This window comes from Oncorhynchus tshawytscha, linkage group LG01 (assembly GCF_018296145.1).
Source record: "Oncorhynchus tshawytscha isolate Ot180627B linkage group LG01, Otsh_v2.0, whole genome shotgun sequence".
Taxonomy (NCBI): domain Eukaryota; kingdom Metazoa; phylum Chordata; class Actinopteri; order Salmoniformes; family Salmonidae; genus Oncorhynchus; species Oncorhynchus tshawytscha.
In genome coordinates, this window is record NC_056429.1 from 4,355,534 (window position 1) to 4,370,062 (window position 14,529).

Sequence of the window (14,529 nt, forward strand, 5' to 3'; positions counted from 1 at the left end):
ACAGGAAGACAGACAGGGAGACAGACAGGAAGACAGGGAGGAAGACAGGGAGGAAGACAGGAAGGAATGAAGACAGGAAGGAAGACAGGAAGGAAGACAGGAAGACAGGGATGAAGACAGGAAGGAAGACAGGGATGAAGGCAGGAAGGAAGACAGGAAGACAGGGAGGAAGACAGGAAGACAGGGATGAAGACAGGAAGACAGGGATGAAGACAGGAAGACAGGGGTGAAGACAGGAAGACAGGGGTGAAGACAGGAAGACAGGGATGAAGACAGGAAGACAGGGATGAAGACAGGAAGACAGGGAGGAAGACAGGGATGAAGACTGGAAGACAGGGAGGAAGACAGGGAGGAAGACAGGGAGGAAGACAGGGATGAAGACAGGGAGGAAGACAGGGAGGAAGACAGGGATGAAGACAGGGAGGAAGACAGGGAGGAAGACAGGGATGAAGACAGGAAGGAAGACAGGGAGGAAGACAGGGATGAAGACAGGAAGACAGGGAGGAAGACAGCGAGGATGACAGGGATGAAGACAGGGAGGAAGACAGGGATGAAGATAGGGAGGAAGACAGGGATGAAGACAGGAAGGAAGACAGGAATGAAGACAGGAAGACAGGGAGGAAGACAGGGAGGAAGACAGGGATGAAGACTGGGAGGAAGACAGGGAGGAAGACAGGGATGAAGACAGGGAGGAAGACAGGAAGGAAGACAGGGAAGAAGACAGGAAGACAGGGATGAAGACAGGGATGAAGACAGGGATGAAGACAGGGATGAAGACAGGGAGGAAGGAAGACAGGAAAGAAGACTGGAAGACAGGGATGAAGACAGGGACGAAGACAGCGATGAAGACAGGGATGAAGACAGGAAGACAGGGAGGAAGACAGGGAGGAAAACAGGAAGGAAGGAAGACAGGAAGGAAGACAAGAAGACAGGGATGAAGACAGGAAGGAAGACAGGGATGAAGACAGGAAGACAGGGATGAAGACAGGAAGACAGGGAGGAAGACAGGGAGGAAGACAGGGAGGAAGACTGGAAGACAGGGAGGAAGACTGGAAGACAGGGAGGAAGACAGGGAGGAAGACAGGGAGGAAGACAGGGATGAAGACAGGGATGAAGACAGGGATGAAGACAGGGATGAAGACAGGGAGGAAGACAGGGTGAAGACAGAAAGACAGGGAGGAAGACTGGAAGACAGGGAGGAAGACAGGGATGAAGACTGGAAGACAGGGAGGAAGACAGGGAGGAAGACAGGGATGAAGACAGGGAGGAAGACAGGGAGGAAGACAGGGATGAAGACAGGAAGACAGGGATGAAGACAGGGATGAAGACAGGGATGAAGACAGGGATGAAGACAGGGAGGAAGACAGGGATGAAGACAGGGAGGAAGACAGGGATGAAGACAGGGATGAAGACAGGGATGAAGACAGGGAGACAGGGAGGAAGACAGGGAGGAAGACAGGGATGAAGACAGGGAGGAAGACAGGGATGAAGACAGGGATGAAGACAGGAAGACAGGGAGGAAGACAGGGAGGAAGACAGGGAGGAAGACTGGAAGACAGGGAGGAAGACAGGGAGGAAGACAGGGATGAAGACAGGGAGGAAGACAGGGAGGAAGACAGGGATGAAGACAGGAAGACAGGGATGAAGACAGGGATGAAGACAGGGATGAAGACAGGGAGGAAGACAGGGATGAAGACAGGGAGGAAGACAGGGATGAAGACAGGGATGAAGACAGGGATGAAGACAGGGAGACAGGGAGGAAGACAGGGAGGAAGACAGGAAGGAAGGAAGACAGGGATGAAGATAGGAAGGAAGACAGGGATGAAAGCAGGAAGGAAGACAGGGATGAAGGCGGGGAGGAAGACAGGAAGACAGGGATGAAGACAGGAAGACAGGGATGAAGACAGGAAGACAGGGAGGAAGACAGGGAGGAAGACAGGGATGAAGACTGGAAGACAGGGAGGAAGACAGGGAGGAAGACAGGGAGGAAGACAGGGATGAAGACAGGGAGGAAGACAGGGAGGAAGACAGGGATGAAGACAGGGAGGAAGACAGGGAGGAAGACAGGGATGAAGACAGGAAGGAAGACAGGGAGGAAGACAGGGATGAAGACAGGAAGACAGGGAGGAAGACAGCGAGGATGACAGGGATGAAGACAGGGAGGAAGACAGGGATGAAGATAGGGAGGAAGACAGGGATGAAGACAGGAAGGAAGACAGGAATGAAGACAGGAAGACAGGGAGGAAGACAGGGAGGAAGACAGGGAGGAAGACAGGGATGAAGACTGGGAGGAAGACAGGGAGGAAGACAGGGATGAAGACAGGGAGGAAGACAGGAAGGAAGACAGGGAAGAAGACAGGAAGACAGGGATGAAGACAGGGATGAAGACAGGGATGAAGACAGGGATGAAGACAGGGAGGAAGGAAGACAGGAAAGAAGACTGGAAGACAGGGATGAAGACAGGGACGAAGACAGCGATGAAGACAGGGATGAAGACAGGAAGACAGGGAGGAAGACAGGGAGGAAAACAGGAAGGAAGGAAGACAGGAAGGAAGACAAGAAGACAGGGATGAAGACAGGAAGGAAGACAGGGATGAAGACAGGAAGACAGGGATGAAGACAGGAAGACAGGGAGGAAGACAGGGAGGAAGACAGGGAGGAAGACAGGAAGACAGGGAGGAAGACTGGAAGACAGGGAGGAAGACAGGGAGGAAGACAGGGAGGAAGACAGGGATGAAGACAGGGATGAAGACAGGGATGAAGACAGGGATGAAGACAGGGAGGAAGACAGGGTGAAGACAGAAAGACAGGGAGGAAGGAAGACCGGAAGGAAGACTGGAAGACAGGGAGGAAGACAGGGATGAAGACAGGGATGAAGACAGGAGTCTTCACAGGCAGGAAGAATACAGGCAGGAAGACAGGAAGACAGGGATGAAGACAGAAACACAGAAAGACAGGGAGGAAGACAGGAAGGCAGGGATGAAGACAGGAATACAGGCAGGAAGACAGGAAGACAGGAAGGAAGACAGGAAGACAGGGAGGAAGACAGGGAGGAAGACAGAAACACAGAAAGACAGGGAGGAAGACAGGAAGACAGGAAGGAAGACAGGGATACAGGCAGGAAGACAGGAAGACAGGAAGACAGGGAGGAAGACAGAAAGACAGGAAGGAAGACAGGAATACAGGCAGGAAGACAGGAAGGAAGACAGGAAGACAGGAAGACAGGAAGGAAGACAGGAAGATAGGGAGGAAGACAAGAAGACAGGGAGGAAGACAGGAAGATAGGGAGGAAGACAAGAAGACAGGGAGGAAGACAGGAAGACAGGAAGACAGGGAGGAAGAGAGGAAGACAGGAAGGAAGACAGGAAGACAGGAAGACAGGGAGGAAGACAGGAAGGAAGACAGAAGACAGGAAGACAGGAAGGAAGACAGGAAGACAGGAAGACAGGGAGGAAGACAGGAAGGAAGACAGGAAGACAGGGAGGAAGACAGAAGACAGGAAGACAGGAAGGAAGACAGGAAGACAGGAAGACAGGGAGGAAGACAGGAAGGAAGACAGGAAGACAGGAAGGAAGACAGGAAGACAGGCAGGAAGACAGGAAGACAGGGAGGAAGACAGAAGACAGGAAGACAGGGAGGAAGACAGGAAGACAGGAAGACAGGAAGGAACATGTTAAGGCGTTTAATCTGTTCCATTGTTATTCCAGTTTTAAATGTTTCAAGGTATGTTCTGACAATAGCTATAATAGCTTGGAATATAACATGTCCTGATTATTAAAGGCCCAGGTTGCAAAACAATCTTTTTGCCAGAAAACTTTGACCTCTGATGACACAGAGTGTGTTATATTTGCTGTGTGAAGCTTCCCATCTGGTCAAACTTCCCATCTGGTCAACCATTCCATCTGGTCAACCCCCCCATCTGGTCAACCTTTCCATCTGGTCAACCTTTCCATCTGGTCAACCTTCAAATCTGGTCAACCATTCCATCTGGTCAACCCCCCCATCTGGTCAACCTTTCCATCTGGTCAACCTTTCCATCTGGTCAACCTTCAAATCTGGTCAACCTTCAAATCTGGTCAACCTTCCCATCTGGTCAACCTTCAAATCTGGTCAACCGTCAAATCTGGCAACCTTCCCATCTGGTCAACCTTCAAATCTGGTCAACCAAATTTTAAAATCTGGTCAATCCCATCTGGTCAACCTTCATTCAACCTTCCCATCTGGTCAACCTTCAAATCTGGTCAACCTTCCCATCTGGTCAACCCCATCCCATCTGGTCAACCTTCAAATCTGGTCAACTTCAAATCTGGTCAACCTGGTCAACCTTCATCTGGTCAACCTTCAAATCTGGTCAACCTTCCAACATCTGGTCAACCTTCAAATCTGGTCAATCTCTGGTCAACCTTCAAATCTGGTCAACCTTCCCCTTCAAATCTGGTCAACCTTCCCATCTGGTCAACCTTCCCAAATCTGGTCAACCTTCCCAAACCTTCATCTGGTCAACCTTCAATCTGGTCATCTCAAATCTGGTCAACCTTCCCAAATCTGGTCAACTTTCTGGTCCATCTGGTCAACCTTCAAATCTGGTCAACCTTCCCATCTGGTCAACCTTCAAATCTGGTCAACCTTCAAATCTGGTCAACCTTTGGTCAAAATCTGGTCAACCTTCCCATCTGGTCAACCTTCAAATCTGGTCAACCTTCCCATCTGGTCAACCTTCCCATCTGGTCAACCTTCAAATCTGGTCAACCTTCCAATCTGGTCAACCTTCCCATCTGGTCAACCTTCCCATCTGGTCAACCTTCAAATCTGGTCAACCTTCCAATCTGGTCAACCTTCCCATCTGGTCAACCTTCACATCTGGTCAACCTTCAAATCTGGTCAACCTTCCCATCTGGTCAACCTTCCCATCTGGTCAACCTTCAGATCTGGTCAACCTTCAAATCTGGTCAACCTTTAAAATCTGGTCAACTTTCCCATCTGGTCAACCTTCAAATCTGGTCAACCTTCCCATCTGGTCAACCTTCAAATCTGGTCAACCTTCAAATCTGGTCAACCTTCAAATCTGGTCAACGTTCCCATCTGGTCAACCTTCAGATCTGGTCAACCTTCAAATCTGGTCAACCTTCAAATCTGGTCAACCTTCCCACCTGGTCAACCTTCAGATCTGGTCAACCTTCAAATCTGGTCAACCTTCAAATCTGGTCAACCTGGTCAACCTTCAGATCTTCAGATCTGGTCAACCTTCAGGTCAACCTTCATCTGGTCAACCTTCAAATATCTGGTCAACCTTCAGATCTGGTCAACCTTCAAATCTGGTCAACCTTCAAATCTGGTCAACCTTCCCATCTGGTCAACCTTCAGATCTGGTCAACCTTCCCATCTGGTCAACCTTCAAATATGGTCAACCTTCAAATCTGGTCAACATTCCCATCTGGTCAACCTTCCCATCTGGTCAACCTTCCCATCTGGTCAACCTTCAAATATGGTCAACCTTCAAATCTGGTCAACATTCCCACCTGGTCAACCTTGAAATCTGTTCAACCTTCCCATCTAGTCAACCGTCCCATCACTAAGATCTATATCCAATATTGTCATATTATATTTAATTCCTCATCTAGTGTGTTATCAGTCCAGGTTCCCTCCACCTTAGGCTAATGGTACTTTCCATTGTTCCTTCCTGGAGCTCAGCCAATCAGATAAGACCTTCCCGCACTTTCTCACTGATGGGAAAGACCAACACAGGTGGACGTGAGTACATTGTGTTGACGTATGCAGGCTACATTGTGAGTTTGTATAGCCTACTACAACGTGTATTGGAATTCAGAAATATACCTAGAATTTCAGTGAGAAATGTTATTATGACAACATTTCACAGTTCCATCAGGTATTTAAGAAAGCAGATTTTAGAATCTAGATTCCATATCAAACACGATTTTCCACAGAGCGAAAAAAACCCAAAAACATTTAATGTATTTAAGTTATATGATAAAATTTCGTCTCCAGATAAATTGGATAAAGTTTAAAACAATAAATGACACAGGAGATTTTCTCTGAAAAGAATGTATTGATTTACACCAACTTATTAACTCAATTTTGTCTAACTCTTGTTCTTCCATTCAAATGACCAGAAGAGATCAGTAACATCTATTGATCTGAACAGAAGCACGGCAGAGAGAGACGGACGGACGGACCGTATGAGTCTACAACACACCTATTTAACCTGTGGAGAGACATACCGCACAACTATGCTGCACAACTATGCACTGTCCCAAATGGCGCCCTATTCCCTACATAGTGCACTAATTTCAAACAGAGCCCTATGGTCTCCAGTGGCCCTGTTCAAAAGTAGTGCACTATATAGGGAATAGGGCGCCATTTGGGACAGCATTTCCGTCTGTAAGTATATACTACACACCTACCTGTGTAGAGACACTGATTCATCAGTCTATTTCTCCGGCTCCACTCCCTGTTGTACCAGGGATCTGACACATCGTAGTCCTCCGATGAGTCTAGAGTCACCAAACACTTCCTGACTAACTAACTCCCTGTCTGACTGAGTCACCAAACACTTCCTGACTAACTAACTCCCTGTTTTACCAGGGATCTGACACATCGTAGTCCTCCGATGAGTCTAGAGTCACCAAACACTTCCTGACTAACTAACTCCCTGTTGTACCAGGGATCTGACACATCGTAGTCCTCCGATGAGTCTAGAGTCACCAAACACTTCCTGACTAACTAACTCCCTGTCTGACTGAGTCACCAAACACTTCCTGACTAACTAACTCCCTGTTTTACCAGGGATCTGACACATCGTAGTCCTCCGATGAGTCTAGAGTCACCAAACACTTCCTGACTAACTAACTCCCTGTTTTACCAGGGATCTGACACATCGTAGTCCTCCGATGAGTCTAGAGTCACCAAACACTTCCTGACTAACTAACTCCCTGTTTTACCAGGGATCTGACACATCGTAGTCCTCCGATGAGTCTAGAGTCACCAAACACTTCCTGACTAACTAACTCCCTGTTTTACCAGGGATCTGACACATCGTAGTCCTCCGATGAGTCTAGAGTCACCAAACACTTCCTGTCTAACTAACTCCCTGTCTGACTGAGTCACCAAACACTTCCTGACTAATTAACTCCCTGTTTTACCAGGGATCTGACACATCGTAGTCCTCTGATGAGTCTAGAGTCACCAAACACTTCCTGACTAACTAACTCCCTGTTTTACCAGGGATCTGACACATCGTAGTCCTCTGATGAGTCTAGACTCACCAAACACTTCCTGACTAACTAACTCCCTGTTTTACCAGGGATCTGACACATCGTAGTCCTCCGATGAGTCTAGAGTCACCAAACACTTCCTGACTAACTAACTCCCTGTCTGACTGAGTCTAGAGTCACCAAACACTTCCTGACTAACTAACTCCCTGTTTTACCAGGGATCTGACACATCGTAGTCCTCCGATGAGTCTAGAGTCACCAAACACTTCCTGACTAACTAACTCCCTGTCTGACTGAGTCTAGAGTCACCAAACACTTCCTGACTAACTAACTCCCTGTTTTACCAGGGATCTGACACATCGTAGTCCTCCGATGAGTCTAGAGTCACCAAACACTTCCTGACTAACTAACTCCCTGTTTTACCAGGGATCTGACACATCGTAGTCCTCCGATGAGTCTAGAGTCACCAAACACTTCCTGACTAACTAACTCCCTGTTTTACCAGGGATCTGACACATCGTAGTCCTCCGATGAGTCTAGAGACACCAAACACTTCCTGACTAACTAACTCCCTGTCTGACTGAGTCACCAAACACTTCCTGACTAACTAACTACCTGTCTGACTGAGTCTAGAGTCACCAAACACTTCCTGACTAACTAACTCCCTGTCTGACTGAGTCACCAAACACTTCCTGACTAACTAACTCCCTGTCTGACTGAGTCTAGAGACACCAAACACTTCCTGACTAACTAACTCCCTGTCTGACTGAGTCACCAAACACTTCCTGACTAACTAACTCCCTGTTTTACCAGGGATCTGACACATCGTAGTCCTCCGATGAGTCTAGAGTCACCAAACACTTCCTGACTAACTAACTCCCTGTTTTACCAGGGATCTGACACATCGTAGTCCTCCGATGAGTCTAGAGTCACCAAACACTTCCTGACTAACTAACTCCCTGTCTGACTGAGTCTAGAGTCACCAAACACTTCCTGACTAACTAACTCCCTGTCTGACTGAGTCACCAAACACTTCCTGACTAACTAACTCCCTGTCTGACTGAGTCACCAAACACTTCCTGACTAACTAACTACCTGTCTGACTGAGTCTAGAGTCACCAAACACTTCCTGACTAACTAACTCCCTGTCTGACTGAGTCACCAAACACTTCCTGACTAACTAACTCCCTGTCTGACTGAGTCACCAAACACTTCCTGACTAACTAACTCCCTGTCTGACTGAGTCACCAAACACTTCCTGACTAACTAACTCCCTGTCTGACTGAGTCACCAAACACTTCCTGACTAACTAACTCCCTGTCTGACTGAGTCACCAAACACTTCCTGACTAACTAACTACCTGTCTGACTGAGTCTAGAGTCACCAAACACTTCCTGACTAACTAACTACCTGTCTGACTGAGTCTAGAGTCACCAAACACTTCCTGACTAACTAACTCCCTGTCTGACTGAGTCACCAAACACTTCCTGACTAACTAACTCCCTGTCTGACTGAGTCACCAAACACTTCCTGACTAACTAACTCCCTGTCTGACTGAGTCACCAAACACTTCCTGACTAACTAACTCCCTTTCTGACTGAGTCTAGAGTCACCAAACACTTCCTGACTAACTAACTCCCTTTCTGACTGAGTCTAGAGTCACCAAACATTTCTGTATCTCTTGTTTTCGCTCTAGTTCTCTCTCTCTCTCTCTCTCTCTCTCTCTCTCTCTCTCTCTCTCTATTAATTGACTCTTTTTGGCAGTCTTTTTTTCTGTTGACTATTTTGTGTTCGAGGCAGGAGAAAGGCAGGGGCGAGAGAGAGAGAGGAGAGGCAGGGGCGAGTCAGGGGACTTACCATTGACCTGCTGAGGGGAGTACGGCTCAGAACTGGAGTCTGGGGGGGACTCTGGGAGGCTCCTGGAACATCCAGAAATATTCACAAGGTTGGGATAAAGCACACACTTTGTTGATAGCTTGCTTTATTGAGGAAACACTTAATCTACTATAACTTTTCAAGATCTAGAACTTTCTAAAATACAGAAAGGGTCACAGTGCTGTACGAAGCGCATCCTACTGTGACACGTTCTGTTTTTAGAAAGTTCTAGATCTTGAAGACTTGATTTCTGACATGCAAAAAACCCCATGTTGGGACTGTTCCAAACAGTAATGAAATAAACATTCACAAGATAGCTTTTGAGTGGAATTTCCCTTTAAAGGGGCAATCTGAGGTGGCTACATCCGTTTGTTCATACTTATAAATTAATGATATGTACCTTGATTGTTGATATGTAAATTGATTGTTGAAGAATATAACTTATAAATGCCTCATGAGTTTAGTTCAACTGTCGTACCCCCATCAGAACCCAAAATATAAAATGGTTTAAACTCCAATGTTTGTAAACAAAGTCAATGTAAATAAACACTATACAGCTCATGGTTTAAAACTATAATATTTATATCACGGATGGTCAAGCTTTGTATCTATAATTCTGTCTATGAATTTGAGAGGTTAACATTTCTCATTTCCCCCCCCATCAGCTTACTTTTGTTTTTGACAGAAACAGCGACCGGGGAAATCTCGTCGTTATTGTTTAAACTAAGGAAAACTAAACTAAACTAAGCTGTTTGAGGATGAACGTCTCTAAGATTTGACATGTTTTTTCTTCGAAAATGATAGTTCTGTTTTTTTTCATAAGGAGAAAACAGTGATATGTTCTCCAGTTAGTTTGCGACTGATTACAAGTTATTTCCCATTGAGTCTATCCTGTCCGTGTGGTTTCTGTAATATGACTCGTTTCTGATATCACCCTCCCTCCGGTCTTCGCTGGTTTAGTGGATTTAATCAAGCACTGATTACAAAACGGAACTGAACTCTGAACTCTGAACTTTTAAAAAGTTATCATACGTAAGATCATTTTTTGTATTTATTTACACCCAACTTTATTAAACCTAAATCCAATGACATTTAGTTGTTGTTGTTGATTTCACGTTGACTTCACGTCAGTTGACAACTCAACAAGACGTAAATGAAAACTCTCCTCCCTGACCCAGTCCTTTACACATCTCATCCCTGACCCTTACACATCTCCTCCCTGACCCAGTCCCTTACACATCTCCTCCCTGACCCAGTCCCTTACACATCTCCTCCTTGACCCAGTCCCTTACACATCTCCTCCCTGACCCAGTCCCTTACACATCTCCTCCCTGACCCAGTCCCTTACACATCTCCTCCCTGACCCAGTCCCTTACACATCTCCTCCCTGACCCAGTCCCTTACACATCTCCTCCTTGACCCAGTCCCTTACACATCTCCTCCCTGACCCAGTCCCTTACACATCTCCTCCCTGACCCAGTCCCTTACACATCTCCTCCCTGACCCAGTCCCTTACACATCTCCTCCTTGACCCAGTCCCTTACACATCTCCTCCCTGACCCAGTCCCTTACACATCTCCTCCCTGACCCAGTCCCTTACACATCTCCTCCCTGACCCAGTCCCTTACACATCTCCTCCTTGACCCAGTCCCTTACACATCTCCTCCCTGACCCAGTCCCTTACACATCTCCTCCCTGACCCAGTCCCTTACACATCTCCTCCCTGACGCAGTCCCTTACACATCTCCTCCCTGACCCAGTCCCTTACACATCTCCTCCCTGACCCAGTCCCTTACACATCTCCTCCCTGACCCAGTCCCTTACACATCTCCTCCCTGACCCAATCCTTTACACATCTCCTCCCTGACCCAGTCCCTTACACATCTCCTCCCAGTCCCTTACACATCTCCTCCCAGTCCCTTACACATCTCCTCCCTGACTCAGTCCTTTACACATCTCCTCCCTGACCCAATCCTTTACACATCTCCTCCCTGACCCAGTCCCTTACACATCTCCTCTCTGACCCAGTCCCTTACACATCTCCTCCCTGACCCAGTCCCTTACAAATCTCCTCCCTGACCCAGTCCCTTACACATCTCCTCCCAGTCCCTTACACATCTCCTCTCTGACCCAGTCAACTCACCCAGGTGCGTAGTTTCCTCTGTGTTCAGGCTTGATGTGGTGCTGCTGGTTCTGGTTCTGCTGGTGGTGCTGTTGCCCCAGGCAAGGGTAGTTGTTGTGTCTCAGCAGGCCCAGAGGAGGGGGTGGGGGATAGGGTGTCTGGTGGGGCTGGGGGTTTCCTTGACGTAGGGAGATAGGGGAGCTCACGCCACACAATAGACTCCCAGCGGAGGAGACTCCGGCCTGGGTTAACGAGTAGGAGTTAGCCCCTGGGGCACCGCTGTGGACCTCAGAGAAACAGCTGGAAAAACACAGAGACAAAAGATACAGTTGTGTTTCGTTATTATCAGTTCTGTTGGAAATGTTATGTTATGTTTTTGTTGTTGTTTATTTAAATTAATTGAACCTTTATTTAACTAGGTTAGTCAGTTAATTAAGAACAAATTGTTGAAGTCCAGGTAGTTCTTTTATCTGTTTGGTGCCAAAAGAAGATGACCCTGGTTAGAAAAAGTTGTTGTTGGGTCGTATTTATAAGCTGTTTGGGCTGTTGACAACTCCTATGGTTAAGGTACAAAATACAGAACAACTGATCTGGGAACAGGGTCATATTCATAAGAAAATAAACTGAAGAAAGAGAAAAGCGGACTGACACGTGGAGGGGACGACCTGAAGCACGTTACTGTCATTTGATCTGGCTATCGCTCTGAGTCACTCACATGTCAGTGCTGTCGTCCTCCTTACCGATGTAGTCCTCCAGGATACTGGTGTCAATGTTCGCTGGCTCCAAGGAGCTGGTAATATCATGACCTACAGAGAGAGAGAGCCAAATTACCGTACAACAGACCATGTATTCACCCTGCACACCCTAATTGACAACCAAACAAACCAAAACAAAGGCAAAGTCTTCTCATGCTTTGTTGATTTCAAAAAAGCCTTCGACTCAATCTGGCATGAGGGTCTGCTATACAAACTGATGGAAAGTGGTGTTGGGGGTAAAACATACGACATTATAAAATCCATGTACACAAACAACAAGTGTGCGGTTAAAATTGGCAAAAAACACACACATTTCTTCACACAGGGTCGTGGGGTTAGACAGGGATGCAGCTTAAGCCCCACCCTCTTCAACATATATATCAACGAATTGGCGAGGGCACTAGAAAAGTCTGCAGCACCCGGCCTCCCCTGCTAGAATCCGAAGTCAAATGTCTGCTGTTTGCTGATGATCTGGTGCTTCTGTCACCAACCAAGGAGGGCCTACAGCAGCACCTAGATCTTATGCACAGATTCTGTCAGACCTGGGCCCTGACAGTAAATCTCAGTAAGACCAAAATAATGGTGTTCCAAAAAGGTCCAGTCACCAGGACCACAAATACAAATTCCATCTAGACACTGTTGCCCTAGAGCACACAAAAACTATACATACCTTGACCTAAACATCAGCACCACAGGTAACTTCCACAAAGCTGTGAACGATCTGAGAGACAAGGCAAGAAGGGCATTCTATGCCATCAAAAGAAACATAAATTTCAACATACCAATTAGGATTTGGCTAAAAATACTTGAATCAGTCATAGAGCCCATTGCCCTTTATGGTTGTGAGGTCTGGGGTCCGCTCACCAACCAAGACTTCACAAAATGGGACAAACACCAAATTGAGACTCTGCACGCAGAATTCTGCAAAAATATCCTCCGTGTACAACGTAGAACACCAAATAATGCATGCAGAGCAGAATTAGGCCGATACCCACTATTTATCAAAATCCAGAAAAGAGCTGTTAAATTCTACAACCACCTAAAAGGAAGCGATTCACAAACCTTCCATAACAAAGCCATCACCTACAGAGAGATGAACCTGGAGAAGAGTCCCCTAAGCAAGCTGGTCCTGGGGCTCTGTTCACAAACACAAACACACACTACAGAGCCCCAGGACAGCAGCACAATTAGACCCAACCAAATCCTGAGAAAACAAAAAGATCACTACTTAACACATTGGAAAGAATTAACAAAAAAACAGAGCAAACTAGAATGCTATTTGGCCCTACACAGAGAGTACACAGCGGCAGAATACCTGACCACTGTGACTGACCCAAAATTAAGGAAAGCTTTGACTCTGTACAGACTCAGTGAGCATAGCCTTGCTATTGAGAAAGGCCGCCGTAGGCAGACATGGCTCTCAAGAGAAGACAGGCTATGTGCTCACTGCCCACAAAATGAGGTGGAAACTGAGCTGCACTTCCTAACCTCCTGCCCAATGTATGACCATATTAGAGAGACATATTTCCCTCAGATTACACAGATCCACAAAGAATTCGAAAACAAATCCAATTTTGAAAAACTCCCATATCTATTGGGTGAAATTCCACAGTGTGCCATCACAGCAGCAAGATTTGTGACCTGTTGCCACGAGAAAAGGGCAACCAGTGAAGAACAAACACCATTGTAAATACAACCCATATTTATGCTTATTTATTTTATCTTGTGTCCTTTAACCATTTGTACATTGTTAAAACACTGTAAATATATATATAATATGACATTTGTAATGTCTTTACTGTTTTGAAACTTCTGTATGTGTAATGTTTACTGTTAATTTTTGTTGTTTTTCACTTTATATATTCACTTTGTATTTGGCTTGAATTGAATTGAATTGAGAGGTAATATCATGACCTACAGAGAGAGAGAGAGGTAATATCATGACCTACAGAGAGAGAGGTAATATCATGTCCTACAGAGAGAGAGAGGTAATATCATGACCTACAGAGAGAGAGAGGTAATATCATGTCCTACAGAGAGAGAGAGGTAATATCATGTCCTACAGAGAGAGAGAGGTAATATCATGTCCTACAGAGAGAGAGGTAATATCATGACCTACAGAGAGAGGGGTAATATCATGTCCTACAGAGAGAGAGGTAATATCATGTCCTACAGAGAGAGAGAGGTAATATCATGTCCTACAGAGAGAGAGAGGTAATATCATGTCCTACAGAGAGAGAGAGGTAATATCATGTCCTACAGAGAGAGAGAGGTAATATCATGTCCTACAGAGAGAGAGAGGTAATATCATGTCCTACAGAGAGAGAGAGGTAATATCATGTCCTACAGAGAGAGAGAGGTAATATCATGACCTACAGAGAGAGGTAATATCATGTCCTACAGAGAGAGAGAGGTAATATCATGTCCTACAGAGAGAGAGAGGTAATATCATGTCCTACAGAGAGAGGTAATATCATGTCCTACAGAGAGAGGTAATATCATGTCCTACAGAGAGAGAGTAATATCATGTCCTACAGAGAGAGAG

At 46.3% G+C, this 14,529-nt stretch overlaps 1 protein-coding gene across 5 annotated transcripts in view; it reads right to left on the bottom strand.

The window, feature by feature from the left end:
- LOC112256374 (myelin regulatory factor) overlaps positions 1-14,529 on the bottom strand; it is a 148,742-nt gene that overhangs the window by 67,981 nt on the left and 66,232 nt on the right. For all 5 annotated transcript variants that reach the window (XM_042320353.1, XM_042320384.1, XM_042320308.1 and 2 more), the window contains exons 2-4: positions 11,945-12,035; positions 11,251-11,529; positions 9,090-9,151 (exon numbers count right to left, since the gene is read on the bottom strand). In XM_042320353.1, coding sequence (XP_042176287.1) covers positions 9,090-9,151; positions 11,251-11,529; positions 11,945-12,035 — 432 coding nt within the window. The remainder of the gene's footprint in view (positions 1-9,089; positions 9,152-11,250; positions 11,530-11,944; positions 12,036-14,529) is intronic.